Below are 17,238 nucleotides of genomic sequence, written 5' to 3'. Positions count from 1 at the left end.
CCTCTTACTTTAAGAGGAATGCTCATACTTGGTGGTCCACGCTTCTTTTAAACAAGACTGCGCCAGTTAAATGGCTGAAATTTAAGAAGCTTTTTATTTCTTCTTGGTTGATGCAAGAATATGAACGAGATATACGAGCTGCTTGGAACCATCTTCGGATGACCAAGAAAGATACAATCAATGCTTATTGTGAAAGATTGTGGAGCTCTTTTCTACCCGCCTCTTCATTCAAGAAGATCTCATTCAGAGAACAAATTGAGCGGTTTACCTTGGGTCTACCTACAGAGATCCGAGATCACTGCTTGGAACAGAAGTTAGGAGTTGATGAGTTATGCGAAGCGGGGCTTTGCCATTCACTCTGGCAGTCTGACCTACCCCACAGGTGAGGCCATGACACAACGAGCCGAACAGACTTCTGGGAATGAAAGTAGAAAGAAAAAGAGCAACCCAGAGAAAAAAGATGCACGACCCAATCTTACTCCTGAGGAGAGAGCTCGCTTCATCAGAGAGGGGAAGTGCTTTGGATGCGGGGAACATGGACATATCTCCGCGAAGTGCCCTAAAAAGGCACAGAAAGAACAGAATGATAAAGACGACGACAGGCGTGAGAGTTCGAGAGCAGCCGAGGAACGTGGCAGAAAAGGCAGATAGAAAAACAGAACTGGTACCACATGGCGTGGAACGTGCACCGAATCTAATGAATGAAAGTACAAACTTTGCCGCTTTTGGGGCAAAGTGAAGGATCAGGAAGCTCTTTTGAAGGAGCCGAGGCCAACTTCTTTGCACTTGGAATTGGCGGCTCGATTTGGAAATTACGCCCGACAGACTGACGCCACAAGCGGAGGTAGTTCGACTGGCACCCGGATGGGATGTTGCTATTACACCGAGCATTGGCAAACTTCGTTTGCAATGACAGGGGTGTTCAGGGCACGCGAGTGACGTTCTACTCAGGATCCCTTGGTACCACAAGAACTACGCCGTGGTTGACTACCGGGCCGAGAAAGCGACTTTGATAAATGAAGGGCTTAGAGATTGTACTTGATGAACTTTAGTTTCTTACTCATTCTTTTGGGAGAGAATTGAACGATGGATAAAGGTTGAATATGTTTTGACCTGATCAAAAGAACGCCAAGATTTTTCTCCACACTCATGCCGATTGCTTTTCAGAGGGCCTGAAGATCAAACCATTGATCTGATACTTGGAAGCACGCCACCGTATCGGCCACCTTACTGTGTGAGCCGAGTACAAAATGAAAAGATTATGAACCCAATGAAAGACCTCTTGGAAAAGGGTCTTGTCCAGCCTAGTACTTCACCGTATTGCTCTCCAGTGTTGTTGGTTTTGAAGAAAGACGGATCTTGGAGAATGTGCATCGATTATAGCACTCTCAACGAAATCACCATCAAGAACAGATTTCCGATTCTTAGGATCGATGATATACTCGACAGGTTACAGGGATCCTCGTGCTTTAGCAGGATTGACTTGAAGAGTGGATATCATCAGATCAGGATAGCGCCAGGAGTTGTCTACAAGTCAGCTTTTCGGACGACTTTTGGGTTATTTGAGTTTTTGGTGATTCCTTTTGGCTTAACCAATGCTCCTGCGACATTTAACCGGATGATGGACAGGATTTTTCGAGAGTACGGGCTATTTGTTGGCACTTTCTTTGATGACATCATTGTTTTCTCCAAGAATGTGGCAGAACACAGAGATCATTTGCTTCAAGTCTTTCAGGCATTACCAGATCACACGTTAGTGATTAATGCAAAGAAAAGTGAATTTTTCCTACCAGAGATACACTTTTTGGGACACATTGTGTGAGAAGCAGGAGTGCAAATGGACCCGGCCAAGATAGAGACTATCCGTGATTGGCCCGATTTGAGGAATGTCCATGGAATTAGAAGCTTCTTGGGACTGTGTTCGTACTACAGGCGGTTCATACGAAAGTTTGCAGAGGTTGCTTCCCCTTTGGATGTCTTGACACAGAAAGGAGTACCTTTCTCGTGGGGATCCACAGAGGTGACTGCCTTTCAGACCTTGAAAGAGAAATTGACTACAGGACCTGTTTTGACTTTGCCGGACTTGCAGAAGTCATTTGAAGTACATTGTGATGCTTGTGGTCGTAGTCTGGGTGCGGTCTTGATGCAAGAAGGCCATGTCATAGCTTATGGGAGCCGATTGTTCTCTAGGCCGGAGATGACAGCACAAATATATGAGAAAGAGATTTTGGCGGTTATCCATGCTCTTACTCAGTGGCGACATTACCTACTCGGAGCGGATTTACTGTCTTTACAAACCATCAGAGTTTACGCACTACTTCTTGTCACAGAAGCAGCTTTCGGAAAAGCAGATGCGGTGGACGAACATCTTGTCACAGTTTCACTTCCAGATTTTCCACGTGCAGGGACAGAAGAATGTGGTGGCAGATGCTTTGTCTCGGAAGCCGTTGGTTCTGGCTATTTCCACGATACATCATAGGAGCTTCGAGGATATGGTCGATTAGTATGCCATAGACACAGATTTTGCAGACATTTTCACACGGATACGGGATGGGGAGACAGTAGTAGCTGGATACTCCCTTCGGGAAGGCTACTTGATGAAAAAAGACTATGTTGTGCGTTACACAACCGTTGAGGGCAAAGGTTATGACTGAATGCCACTGTCCACCTTTTACGGGTCACCGCGGCATTGCTACCACCATGAAGGGGGTAGAGAGATACTTCTTTTGGCCGAGACTCAAAAAGGATGTGGAAGAGTTTATGCGCAATTGCTTGGTATGCCAAAAGGTCAAGTTTGACATGTCACAAAGTGATGACGTGGCGGACAGTAGAAACCCTAAAATTCCTGCAAACCCTAATTTTTGCCAAAAACCCTAATTTTCGGAAATCGCGGAGGCTTTAATTTTTTTTTTTTTGAAAATGATGAGCGACGCGAATTTTGCTTTTTTTTCATAAAGAAAAGAGAAAAGACTCTCTAAGAGAGAGAGAGAACTGATGCTTTTTATTTTAAAAGCTTTTGGGGCTCTGCTTTTGGGCATCCCTTGTAATCTTTAAATTAGGTGAGGGTCTCACTTCTTAGAGCATCTGGAGGCAGAGTCTGAGAGTGAAACCCTAGCCACTCTCTTGTACTTTGATTTGATTAATATAAAAAGAGATACTGAAAGGGGCGCCAGTCTTTGGGGCCAATATCTCTAGGCACGGAACTCCGCCGGGCCAGTGCAAATCTATTGTGATCTGTGAATTGTTTTGAAGTGGTTATTTGGTGCTGTCGTGATTGATTCTTGACTTGGAGTGTCCAAGTCTGTTATAGTGGTATCAGAGCACTGCCGATTTCTCTTCTACGGGAAATCCGATCCTCGAATTTTTTTTCCGCGGCACCTATGGCTTCACGCAAGGATCAGTCGACTCCCTCTGCATCTGGAGATGCGGGCTGGGATCACAACGAAGATTCAGACAGAGAGTATGGCCCGCCTCGGCCTACTCAGGCGGAGCAAAGAGAGATTGAGCGTCGTCAATTGATTGGCGATGCAACAAAGATGATGCTCAATTTTGCCAAGGACCCGAAGATGGCAAAATATGTGACCCAGACCTCTTTGGAAGAGGTACAGATGGAGTGGCAGAGAACCACAACACCACTCCCGAAACCCGCTCTCAAGAAACCTTCTGACTCCAAGAAATATACGGAGAAGGAACTGGAGAACGTGGTTGATGCACAGATTGCTCAGCTTTTCGACGTGCAAAAGAAAGACAAAAAGCACGGCAAAAAGCAGAAGAAAGGCACTGACTTCCCGGGATATTTGGGTCGTTGGTCGACATTCGACAAGGCATAGAAACGGAAGAAGCGTGTTTGATTTGAAGGAGTACCCAGTTGTTCTTCTTCTTCTTCTTCTGACAATTCTTCTAGCTCTTCAGACTCGAGCGAAGAAGACAAGAAAAGCAAAAAGCGAAGCAAGAAACAAGGGCAAGAAAAAGGCAAGGAAGTCTAAGTCTCGCCCAGTGAGTGACAGTTCTACTGAGGACTCGTCTACAGACAACTCAGATTCTGATGATGGAAACTTTTATGCGAACAAGAAGAATTTTTACAAAGCTAACCAGTATGACTTTCTCGAAAATAAAAGCAAGAAAGTCCGAGAGTTTAAGGAAGGTGGCCACTCGATCAAGTTTGATACTTTTTCAAGATACTTAGATGCTTCGAAGGCTTTGTCTTTTATACAGCAATTTGACATCGCTTTCGGGGAGGATGCTATTCAGAGCACTCCAAGATTCGGAGAGCTGCCTCTTACTTTAAGAGGAATGCTCGTACTTGGTGGTCCACGCTTCTTTTAAACAAGACTGCGCCAGTTAAATGGCTGAAATTTAAGAAGCTTTTTATTCCTTCTTGGTTGTCGCAAGAGTATGAACGAGATGTACAAGCTGCTTGGAACCATCTTCGGATGACCAAGAGCGATACAGTGAATTCTTACTGTGAAAGATTGTGGAGCTCTTTTCTACCCGCCTCTTCATTCAAGAAGATCTCGTTCAGAGAATAGATTGAGCGGTTTACCTTGGGTCTACCTACAGAGATCCGAGATCACTGCTTGGAACAGAAGTCGGGAGTTGATGAGTTATGCGAAGCGGGGCTTTGCCATTCACTCTGGCAATCTGACCTACCCCACAGGTGAGGCCATGACACAACGAGCCGAACAGACTTTTGGGAATGAAAGTAGAAAGAAAAAGAGCAACCTAGAGAAAAAGGATGCACGACCCAAGCTTACTCCTGAGGAGAGAGCTTGCTTCATCAGAGAGGGGAAGTGCTTTGGATGCGGGGAGCATGGACATATCTCCGCGAAGTGCCCTAAAAAGGCATAGAAAGAACAGAATGATAAAGACGACGACAGGCCTGAGAGTTCGAGAGCTGCTGAGGAATGTGGCAGAAAAGGCAAATAGAAAAGCAGAACTGGTACCACATGGCGTGGGACCTGCACCGAATCTAATGAATGAAAGTATATACTTTGCCGCTTTTGGGGCAAAGTGAAGGATCAGGAAGCTCTTTTGAAGGAGCCAAGGCCAACTTCTTTTCACTTGGAATTGGCAGCTCGATTTGGAATTACGCCCGACAGGCTGACGCCGCAGGCAGAGGTAGTTCGACTGGCACCCGGATGGGATGTTGCCATTACACTGAGCATTGGCAAACTTCGTTTGCAATGACAGGGGTGTTCAGGGCACGCGAGTGACGTTCTACTCAGGATCCCTTGGTACCACAAGAACTACGCCGTGGTTGACTACCTGGCCGAGAAAGCGACCTTGATAAATGAAGGGCTTAGAGATTGTACTTGATGAACTTCAGTTTCTTACTCATTCTTTTGGGAGAGAACTGAACGATGGATAAAGGTTGAATATGTTTTGACCTGATCAAAAGAACGCCAAGATTTTTCTCCACACTCATGCCGATTGCTTTTCAGAGGGCCTAAAGATCAAACCATTGATCTGATACCTGGAAGAGCGCCACCGAATTGGCCACCTTACCGTGTGAGCCGAGTACAAAATGAAAAGATTATGAACCCAATGAAAGACCTCTTGGAAAAGGGTCTTGTCCAGCCTAGTACTTCACCGTATTGCTCTCCAGTGTTGTTGGTTTTGAAGAAAGACGGATCTTGGAGAATGTGCATCGATTATAGAGCTCTCAACAAAATCACCATCAAGAACAGATTTCCGATTCCTAGGATCGATGATATACTCGACAGGTTACAGGGATCCTCGTGCTTTAGCAGGATTGACTTGAAGAGTGGATATCATCAGATCAGGATCGCGCCGGGAGACGTCTACAAGACAGCTTTTCGGACGACTTTTGGGTTATTTGAGTTTTTGGTGATGCCTTTTGGCTTAACAAAATGCTCCTGCGACATTTAACCGGATGATAGATAGGATTTTTCGAGAGTACAGTCTATTTGTTGGCACTTTCTTTGACGACATCATTGTTTTCTCCAAGAATGAGGCAGAACACAGACATCATCTCCTTCAAGTCTTTCAGGCATTACGAGATCACACGTTAGTGATTAATGCAAAGAAAAGTGAATTTTTCCTACTAGAGATGCACTTTTTGGGACACATTGTGTCAGCAGGCAGGAGTGCAAATGGACCCGGCCAAGATAGAGACTATCCGTGATTGGCCCGATTTGAGGAATGTCCATGAAGTTAGAAGCTTCTTGGGACTGTGTTCGTACTACAGGCGGTTCATATGAAAGTTTGCAGAGGTTGCTTCCCCTTTGCATACCTTGACACAGAAAGGGGTACCTTTTTCGTGGGGACCCACAGAGGTGATTGCCTTTCGGACATTGTGGACCTAGATGTGATTGCTAGCTACATTGCCGATAAATCATGGTCTAAGATCCGAATGAATGTTGAATGTCATGTGATGTCCTGTGATGTCTGGTGATGTCATGTGATGTCGTGTGATGTGACTGTCGATTTTGTACATGTGCTAGATATGTGTTCCTAGTACGTAGGTACTAACAGTCAGTGTCTGCTAAGACGGTTTATGGCTTTTGTCGGTTTTGTAGGCGTAATCGCGGTCGATTACAATGCTTTCAAGAGGGGGGTATGTCACAAAGTGATGACGTGGCGGACAACAGAAAACCTAAAATTCGTGCAAACCCTAATTTTTGCCAAAAACCCTAATTTCCGGAAATAGCGGAGGCTTAAAAAAAAAAAGTTTTTTTTTTGAAAACGATTAGCGACGCGAATTTTGCTTTTTAAAAAAAAAAAAAAGAGAAAAGACTCTAAGAGAGAGAGAGAACTGATGCTTTTTATTTTAAAAGCTTTTGGGGCTCTGCTTTTGGGCATCCCTTGTAATCTTTAAATTAGGTGAGGGCCTCAATTCTTAGAGCATCTGGACGCAGAGTCTGAGAGTGAAACCCTAGCCACTCTCTTGTACTTTACTTTGATTAATATAAAAAGAAATACCGAAAGGGGCGCCAGTCTTTGGGGCCAATATCTCTAGGCACGGAACTCCGCCGGGCCAGTGCAAATCTATTGTGATCTGTGAATTGTTTTGAAGTGGTTATTTGGTGCTGTCGCGATTGATTCTTGACTTGGAGTGTCCAAGTCTGTTACATGACATGCATAAGGCACAGGGATTGTTACAGCCTTTACCCGTACCCACCCACCCTTGGGGAAAGTATTGCAATGGATTTAATTTTTGATCTCCCAAGAACACAGAATGATCACGATGATTTCCCGATTACATGGCACGTCTGGAACCATTGTCTCTGACAGAGACCCCAGATTTATGAGTTTGTTTTGAAGGCAATTTGGGAGAACATTGGCACGCAGTTGCAGTTCTCGTCATCGTTCCACTTGCAGACTGACGGGCAATTTGAGATTGCCAATTCTGTGGTTTTAGATTTATTGAAGTCGTGTATCTCGGATCAGAAGACTCAATGGGAAAAGAACTTACCTTTGGTTGAATTTGCCTACAATAACAAGATACACTCTTCGACGGGGAAGACGCCATTTGAGATTGTTGAAAGTGCTGCGAAGGTTCCATCCTTCCTGAGCACGAAAGATAAGATATTTGAAGCGGATGAATATTCGCGAGATTTGGATACGCTTTTGCCAAGTTTCGCGAGACTTTGCAGGAGTCTCAAGAACGACAGAAAAAGGCAGCGGATCGCCATCGTCGCGACTTGAAACTGAAGGAGGATGATTGGGTGCTCTTACTTTTGAGAAGGCACTCCTAAGAAAGAAAAAGGGAAAGGAGAGGCTTTTTCCAAAGCTTAGTATGCGATACTACGGACGTTTCCAGATAACTAAAAAGATAAATGATGTCTCTTTCCGATTGAAACTGCCAGATACTTGGAGGATTCACAATGCATTGCATGTGAGTCTCTTGAAACCTGTTAAGGGTGATGTGCCTAATGATGGGGAGCCTGATGAGCAACCCGCAGTGGAAGAAAACGAGGAGACCCTTGTTCCTGAACATATTCTGGCACATACGGATACGAAGAAAGGTAAAGTCCGAAGGCGGTTCTTGGTTAAGTTCAAGAACTTTCCTGCATTTCATGCGAAGTGGACGGAGGAGGAGGACCTAGCAGATACTCCTCGGATTGTGAAACTTTACCTCGATGTTTTGGTTTAGCATAGTCTACTCCAAACGGAACCCAGAAATTCAGCTTGGCCGAAGATCTGGTGCAGTGGGATGCACAAGAGGGGAGTTACTCCGCTCCTTTGTCAATAGATGCCTTGATTTTGATACTAAAGTCACTGATGTCTCTTTGAGCTTCAGGGATATTGAGAGCTGACAGTATTCTGTTGGATGACTTTATGAAATAGAATTCCTGATTATGATACTGATTTGTTCTTGACTTCTTGTGAGTGCAGGAACTGATAGACGAAATGATTGCAACATTTTGGTCTACTGGATCTCGAATAGACATGGTTGCAATAGGGGTTAGTCAATCGGACATCGATGAGGTCCCGATTGGACCTAGATGTGATTGCAAGCTACATTGCCGATAAATCATGGTCTAAGATCCGAATGAATGTTGAATGTCATGTGATGTCTGGTGATGTCGTGTGATGTGACTGTCGATTTGGTACATGTGCTAGATGTGTGTCCCTAGTACGTAGGTACTAACAGTTAGTGTTTGCTAAGACGGTTTATGGCTTTTGTCGGTTTTGGAGGCGTAATCGCGGTCGATTACAATGCTTTCAAGAGGGGGATATGTCACAAAGTGATGATGTGGCGAACAACAGAAACCCTAAAAAAACGTGCAAACCCTAATTTCTGCCACAAACCCTAATTTCCGGAAATCGCGGAGGTCTTTTTTTTTGGGGATATTTTTGAGCGACGCAAATCTCAGCTTTTGGCCAAAAAAGCATAATTGCTTTTTATTGCTCTCATTGAGAGAGAGAGAGAGAGAGAGAGAGAGAGAGAGAGAGAGAGAGAGAGAGAGAGAGAGAGAGAGAGAGAATTTGCTTTTGCTTTCAGAAACTCTCTGTGAGAGAGGGAAAAGAGCTTTTGCTTTCAGGGATTTTGATTTTGAAGCTGTTGGGGCTCTGCTTTTGGGCATCCCTTGTAACCTTTAAATAAGTGGTGAGGGCTTCACTTCTCAGAGCATCTGGACGCAGAGTCTGAGAGTGAAACCCTAGCCACTCTCTTGTACTTTGATCTGATTGATATAAAAAGAAATACCGAAAGGGGCGCCAGTCTTTGGGGCCAATATCTCTAGGCACGGAACTCCGCCGGGCCAGTCTACATCTATTGTGATCTGTGACTTGTTTTGAAGTGGTTATTTGGTGCTGTCGCGGTTGATTCTTGACTTAGAGTGTCCAAGTCTGTTACAGTTGTTTTAGGGTTTGATTCGAGAGATCGGACCAGACTGGCCAGTTTTATATGGAATTCCCTCGACTATGGCAGAGCTTGTTCTTTTTCATATAGATGGAGTCGGGGGATGGATCTTGCCAGTCTTGACAAGAGTCTATCTTTTTGAATCAGGTTTCCAGGCTTATAAACAGTGTTCGAGTTGCAAGTTTTAGAGAATGGTAGGAGTTGTTGTGCACGCGGTGGTGTGTGCAAGTGATAGAGCATGCGAAGATGTGCAGGCCTTGAGGCTTGAAGCGGAAGCACTGTGCTGCAGAAGGGAAGCGCTAGTAGAACGAAGAGGGAGAGAGAGAGAGCTCACGTTTTTGGGGAAAACTCAATAAGTGAGTTTTGGGTTTTCCCACTTTTATTATAAGCGACCTTTAAAAAATGTGTCCAGGTTCAATATGAACCTGGACAAAGTATAAAAATGTATAAAAAGGGGTTATTTAGGCCTTTAACCCAACAACCTTCCACTTAAAGACATAAATGACGCCTTAAGTACCAACTCCCACCAGCTGTATGCAATGCTCATGTTGAGCCTTAGCAAGACTCTTGGTGAGAATATCTGCAGGGTTATCCTGTGTGTGAATCTTAGTCAAGGTGACTAGACCATCCTCCAATACCTGTCGTATGAAGTGGTATCGCACATCAATGTGCTTTGTCCGTGCATGAAACATGGCATTCTTGGCCGAATAGACAACACTCTGGCTATCACATCCCAAGGCAGGAGTACTAGCAGGCATACCAAGCTCTTTGACAAGTCTGCCCAACCATATGGCCTCTTTAGAAGCCTCAGTGGCTGAAATATATTCAGCCTCAGTAGTACTCAATGCCACAATTTTCTGTAGTCGTGAACACCAAGAGACAACACCACCAGCAATAGCAAACACATAGCCACTAGTGGACTTCCTGGTATCCAAGTCACCTGCCATATCTGCATCACAATAGCCCTGCAACTTTAGGTCACTTTTGCCATAGCATATACACCTAGATTGTGTACCTGGCAAGTATCTCAGAATGCATTTCACAGCTTCCCAATGTGCTTTGCTGGGATTGGACATGTATCTACTAACAACTCCCACCGCATGGGCAATGTCAGGACGAGTGGCAACCATAGCATACATAAGAGAACCACAAGCTGATGCATAAGGGATTCCCTTCATAGCATTCACTACCACGTCATCCTTTGGGCAATCGGCTTTGCTAAGTTTTGTGTGTGGAGGTAAAGGTACTCCAAGTGACTTAGCTTCAGCCATGTTAAACCTGTCAAGTACTTTAGCAATGTACTTTTCTTGAGATAAGAAGAGCAATTTCAGCTTTCTATCTCTCTTGATTCTCATGCCCAAGATGTGCTCAGCATCACCTAAATCCTTCATTGCAAAAGCTGAATTTAGCTGACGTTTAAGAGCATCAATGGTAGATTTATGCTTCCCAGCAATCAACATATCATCTACATATAGCACAAGGATTATAGGACTTCCATAATTATCCTTCTTTGTATACAAACAATGGTCTGAATGGCTGCATTTAAAGCCTTGAGACATCATAAAAGTATCAAACTTTTTGTACCACTGACGTGATGACTGTCTCAAACCATACAGTGCCCTTCTTAGTTTGCATACAAGTTCCTTTCTATCAGGAACTACAAAACCCTCAGGTTGCTTCATGTAGATATCTTCATCAATGTCACCATGAAGAAAAGCTGTTTTTACATCCATTTGATTCAATTCTAAGTCAAGCACTGCAACGAGAGCAAAAAGGACACGCAATGTCGTAAGCTTTACAACAGGAGAAAAGATCTCTTGAAAGTCAATCCCCTCTTTCTTTGCATACCCTTTGGCAACTAACCTTGCTTTATACTTGGGCTTTCCATCAACACATTTGACCTTGTAAACCTATTTGTTAGGAAGAGCCTTTCTTCCTTTAGGCAATGGCACAAGATCCCAAGTATTGTTTGCATGCAAAGATTTGATTTCCTCTTGCATCGCAAGCTCCCACTTATTGCTAACTCACATGATTTTGCCTCTTTATATGTAAGAGGCTCACCCTCATTTGTCAACATAACACGATGCAAAGAGGGGTCAAAGCGCTGTATCAACCTTCTGACACGAGTAGACCTGCGTACCCAATGATCTACATTCTCAGGCACAGGTTCTACATCAGGAGGCAACTCATTTTCAGCATGCTCATGCTGCTGAAAATCATTTTCAGCCATGATAGGTGGCTGTCCATCCTCATTTGGAGCATCTAAATCATGTCCTATCTCTTCTGGCTCAAGGTTAATTGGCTGATTATCAATTTCAGCTTGCGGTAATGCATCCTGAGGCTCTTTTTCAACATCAATAGGTGGCAAGAGAGGCTGAAATTTGACCGATTTCTTGTCAATTTCATAAGATGTAGCATTTTTCAGCAATTTAGCCTCATTGAACACTACATCTCGGCTGCGTACTACCCTCTTAAACTGAGGCAACCATATCCTGTAGCCCATTTCACCCTCTTCCCCATAACCTAGGAAGAGTCCTTGGATCGACTTGGCATCTAGCTTTGTCCTCAAGTCATTACGAACATGGACAAAAGCCTCGCAGCCAAACACTCTCAAATGATCATAAGAGGTAGGTTTGCCAGACCAAACCTCCTCTGGAATGTCATTTTTCAGCGTACTGTTAGGAGAGCGATTGCATGCATGAACTGCAGTTTTCAAAGCCTCTCCCCAAAACCCATGAGGAAGATTAGCCGTGGACAATATGCAACGCACTCTCTCACATAAAGTACGGTTATACCTCTCAGCCACACCATTAGAAGATGGATTATAAGGGGCTGTCAAATCCCTTTTAATCCCATATTCTTTGCAATAACGCTGAAATTCAGTAGACGTGTACTCCCTCCCATTGTCAGATCTCAAACATTTAAGCTTACTACCCTTTTGCGTGCTCACAAAAGCATGAAACCTCTTAAATGCATTAAATGTCTCACTCTTATTCTTTAACAAATATGTCCAGCCTTTCCTAGTGCAATCATCAATGAATGTAACAAAGTATAATGCACCACCAAAAGACTTAACAGGCATTGAACATACATCAGAGTGAATTAAATCAAGAGCATTAGCTTTGCACGAAACACCATAATAATAAGAAGACTTCTTTTGTTTACCATACAAACAATCATTACATGAATCTAACTTGGTGTCCTTTACATCAACCCTCTTCAAAGAGGAGAGCACATCAAGTCCCTTCTGGCTCATATGGCCAAGTCTTTTGTGCCACAACTCCAAATGAGAAGCAACTTCAACCACTGCAAGAAACTTGCCAAGCAAAGCTTTGCCATGTAAATAGTACAATGTGCCACTCTTGCATCCCTTGACAATGAGCATTGATCCCTTAAGCAACTTCCATGAACCCCCAGCAAAAATGGTTGTATAACCCTGTGCATCCATCTGGCCAACAGACAATAGACTCTTCTTGATGCCTGGTACATACCTGACATCTTTAAGCATAATCTCTTGGCCATTGTTTAATGCCAAGCGCACAGTGCCCATTCCTTCAATGTCACAAGCATGGTTATCCCCAAGGTAAACCTTGCCATACTTGCCTGTATGATAAGAAGCAAAACACTCCACAGATGGAGTCACGTGAAATGAGGCACCTGAGTCTACTATCCAAGACTGTGTAAGGCCATCATTTGTACTTAGCAATGCATCAATGACATCTCTACGTGAGATAAGCATGTCTTTTGCATTTGCTACAACAAAATCTGAGGGGCATGAAGCTGCAACCAAGATCTCTTCACTGTCGGATAACTCTGTGATAACCACACTAGAGGATACATTGACAGTCTTCGAATCCTTGGAGGAGGTACCTGCTGATTTTTCCCCTTTCTTATCCTCTGTCTTCTTCTTCTCCTGTGATTCCTTCTTTCTTTCCTGCTCTTTCTTGAAATACCTGCAATCTGGCTTCTCATGGCCTTTTCTGCCACACTGATAACAAGTCACATCCTTATCCCTAGACTTGCTTTTGCTCCTGTTTTGAGTCTTGGTACCTGTATTTTTCTTTTGACTTTTGCCTCTCGCATTGTAAGCAGAACTGCCACCTTTCCCACCACTAGACTTGCGTCTAATTTCCTCATTTAAGATGGAGCCTCGCACTCCATCATATGTGAGGTTGGGGCTATTACTCAAAGAAACCACAAGTGTTTCCCAAGAGTCTGGCAAAGTCATCAACAAAAATATGGTTTTCAACTTGTCATCAAAAGGTTGAAGCTCAGTATTTTGTAGCTGACTCATAACACTGGTGAAAGCACTTAAGTGCTCAGAAGCCGACTTGGCTTCGTCAAGCATCATGTTCACCAGTTTGCGCATCAAATGCACCCGATTCACAAGGGTGGCATTCTCATAAGTGGCCTTCAACTTATGCCAAATTGCATGTGTACTGTCCAAGCCTTTTATGTCCACCAGAATGTCGTCGGTCATAGCCATTTTGATATAGGCCTTTGCCCTCTTGTTGAGCTTGGCCCAATCCTCATCCGGCATATCCACAGGCTTTACAGCCAAAAGAGCGTCCTCACAATCCTTGAGGAACAAAATCCCCTGCATCCTGTTCTGCCATAGGTCGAAACTTGTACAGTCAAATCGCTTGATTTCCATCAAGCTCTTGGCATCAGACGACGAGGAAGTAGAGGCCATTTGCACGGATAAAAATGCAGCAGAAAGTGTCTACACAAAATCTGAAAATTTCCAGTGATCACAATGTACCGCACGTTGCATACAATGTGCTGAAAATTTCAGCAATTAACAAGTATCCCCAATGCGTACTTGCATAAACCCACAAAAGGCGTACATAAACCTCAATTTGTGTACATAAAAACAGTCCAATTGTGAATTTTCTGCAAATTTACTGTTTTGGCGCATCAATTTGCATCAAATGGACCTGTTTTGAGTGAGAAAAGCAAGGGGTATTCACGGGAATCGATTTAGAACACCTGCGTTTTGCTGTTTTGACTTGTAATTTTCTGGTTTTTATGTGTTTTGACCTAATTTCAGCCTGTTTTAGGCTGTTTTGGGCACCCTAATCACCCTAGGTGACACCGGAAGCAAGGGGCTTCGCGATGAAAGCGGAAATTTGACGCCAGAAAAGCCTTTTGCCTGCTGTCCAGCCACCTGCGCAAAGCTTATGAAACCCTAATCTGGCTCTGATACCAGTTGTTGAGCACGCGGCGGTGTGTGCAAGTGATAGAGCACGCGAAGATGTGCAGGCCTTGAGGCTTGAAGCGGAAGCACTGTGCTGTAGAAGGGAAGCGCTAGCAGAACGAAGAGGGAGAGAGAGAGAGCTCACGTTTTTGGGAAAAACTCAATAAGTGAGTTTTGGGTTTTCCCACTTTTATTATAAGTGACCTTTAAAAAATGTGTCCAGGTTCTATTGAACCTGGACAAAGTATAAAAATGTACAAAAAGGGGTTATTTAGGCCTTTAACCCAACAGGAGTCTGGGTGTTGTTAAGAGTGAGCGTCGAGCACCATGTGGTGGTGCATACGCTCCCACTCGTCGACTGATCCTTCACGCCTATATTGTGAAGAATCCTCATTTTCTCTCTTTCCACAATACATGGAGGAGACATACTTCAAATAATTTTTTTTATTGGGTTTCCAGGAAACTGTTTTGATTGTTGTAGAGCAGAACATAGAGTAGCTGGATGTACATAGAGATAGGATTGTCCAGAGCATAGATAGCAAACAGATCTCTAGGAGGGTCAAACACACGTTTCCACAGAAACTGGAAGATCAGAGGTAGAGAGAGCTAGGAGGGACCCATGAAAAGGGGAGAAGGCGAGAGATAGACATAGGCCTCTAACTTTGCAGGTTTATAAACGTAGGGATCCTATTTCAGCAGTTATATCTCCTTTCTCTTCAGAGCTTGATAGGATTGTGATGATATTACTATTTCTTCAAGTAGTTCTCTCGTTGTGCTTATGACATTAGTTAGAGGAGAATTTTCCACCTCTTGGATTTGGTAAAAGTGCATATGTTAAGAGACCTGAGAGATTGAGAACCTAGTAGTTTTGGTATTATTTGTACATCTTATGGATTTCGGATCTCGCTTGCGTGGTGATTGGCATGTTTTGTATATTGACCTTGAGGACTGTGTTCTTGAGATTTCCTTTCAATAGAAGATTTTTTTTTTTTGTGTGTGTGTGTGTGTGTGTGAGAGAGAGAGAGAGAGAGAGAGAGAGAGAGAGAGAGAGAGAGAGCCAGCCCTATTGATGGGTTATCTCCCCGCTAACCTGATGCATGCGCGGACTGCCCTCTGCCTGGCACTGCCGCAACCTGATGCAGTCACTTAAGCATAATGAACAATCACTTTAGTCATTTATTAAGAAGTTGCTTTGACATGCCATTTATAAAAAGTAGGTAGGGCAAATGGCAAACAAACCTAGAAAAGGGTCACTTGGCCTTCAATTTTAGGACATCAGAGCCCAGTACCCGTAGGGGCACCTAGCGCCCACAACACCTCAGTACCCTCGTCTCCAGCACTTCAGGACCCTCATCATTAGCATTTTCAGTCAGCACCCATCTTTGTTTTCTCCTTCAGAATTTAGCACTGGTGTTTTCAGCCATGAATTACCAGCGTTTCAGCCTTGGCATCAGATTCACCCCTAGCGTTTTTACTTCAATATTGAACCCTAGCCTTTTTGCATCAGATCAGCATCAGCATGAAGTATCCAGTAGTCAGCATTTAGCCATTATATCAGCATTTGTGCAAGTAATCAAAGCAAGTACTTTGGCTCTTGCAATAGAGCAGGGGGCCCTTGAGGGTGGTTGGGACCCGACATGCGGTGCCATCTCTCTCTCTCTCTCTCTCTCTCTCTCTCTCTCTCTCTTTCATTGTGTTTAGTTTAGTCTCTTTCAAGTGAAGTAAAGTAACCTTGTGTTTGTGCGAAGTACTAGACTTGAGTTCAAATCCTTAAACCTTCTGTTGCACCTGACACTTGCCCTCAGAATAGGCACCATTTGGGTGTTCTGAGGGATTTTCAAGTAATAGAATCAGCCTCTTTTGAGAGAGAGAGAGAGAGAGAGAGAGAGAGAGAGAGAGATGCATTGTATGATTCAACAGGTGTATGTAATACTACCCGGCACACCAATCCACAATTTAATATGGTGCAATGTGATGGAAAGCTAGCAGTGACTTCTTCTGCAAACAAAAAAAGAAAACGACAACCAGCAGAATCTATTGCAGAAGAAACTGATGATTTTAAGTCGCAGCTTTACTCCATGCTTGAGACAAGCAGTCGTCTTTTGACAGCACATGTCGAGTCGCAAAATGCAAATAGCCAGCTAGATAGGAACCAGAGGAAGGAACACATGGATAGCTTAGTAAATGTCTTAGGCAAGCTTGCCGATGCTGTCGGAAAGTTAGCAGAGCGTTTGTAATACAATTCAACCATGATTGTAGCGCACATGCTTTTGTTAACATCAAGTCTAAGGTACAAATTTCTGTTGAATGCATGCATGCTTTACTTTGTTGTGGCATCAGTACAAAATTGTACATATTGTAACTACCCTTTTTTGGGTTCTGTCTAGTTTGTGATCTTATATGGTCTCTTGTTTTAGATTTTTTATTGCATGAATAAGCTAAGCTGATGCAGAATTTATCGAGGTGTCCCTTCGATGCCCAATCCAGGCCCTCGGGTCTAGTCCATGTTTTTGGGCGTAATTTGGGCAATGCTCAATGAGTTATGTTGACAAAGACTATTACAGGCAGGAGGGTACTTGTGGCTTTCTTTGTGCACAGAGGAAGAGATCCTATCAAGGTCTATGAAAGGCCAAGTTGGAAGATATGACAAAAAGAAATCACAATAGGGAAATTGGCCCATGAAAGTCCAGGTTGGCTCTCTGCTGCTTGTAGG

At 43.8% G+C, this 17,238-nt stretch overlaps 1 protein-coding gene across 4 annotated transcripts in view; it reads left to right on the top strand.

Annotated features, from left to right (window-relative positions):
- LOC147442472 (uncharacterized) overlaps positions 1-16,905 on the top strand; it is a 31,406-nt gene extending 14,501 nt beyond the window's left edge. For all 4 annotated transcript variants that reach the window (XM_086528624.1, XM_086528625.1, XM_086528626.1 and 1 more), the window contains one exon: positions 16,446-16,905. In XM_086528624.1, coding sequence (XP_086384750.1) covers positions 16,446-16,762 — 317 coding nt within the window. In that variant the 3' untranslated portion in view covers positions 16,763-16,905. The remainder of the gene's footprint in view (positions 1-16,445) is intronic.
- The last annotated feature ends 333 nt before the right edge of the window (positions 16,906-17,238 follow it).

The sequence above is a fragment of the Adiantum capillus-veneris genome, chromosome 14, assembly GCF_014529385.1.
Source record: "Adiantum capillus-veneris isolate H3 chromosome 14, ASM1452938v2, whole genome shotgun sequence".
Classification (NCBI taxonomy): Eukaryota; Viridiplantae; Streptophyta; class Polypodiopsida; order Polypodiales; family Pteridaceae; genus Adiantum; species Adiantum capillus-veneris.
The sequence above is the reverse complement of the archived record's forward strand: the minus strand, read 5'-3'. Positions and strand labels throughout refer to the sequence as shown.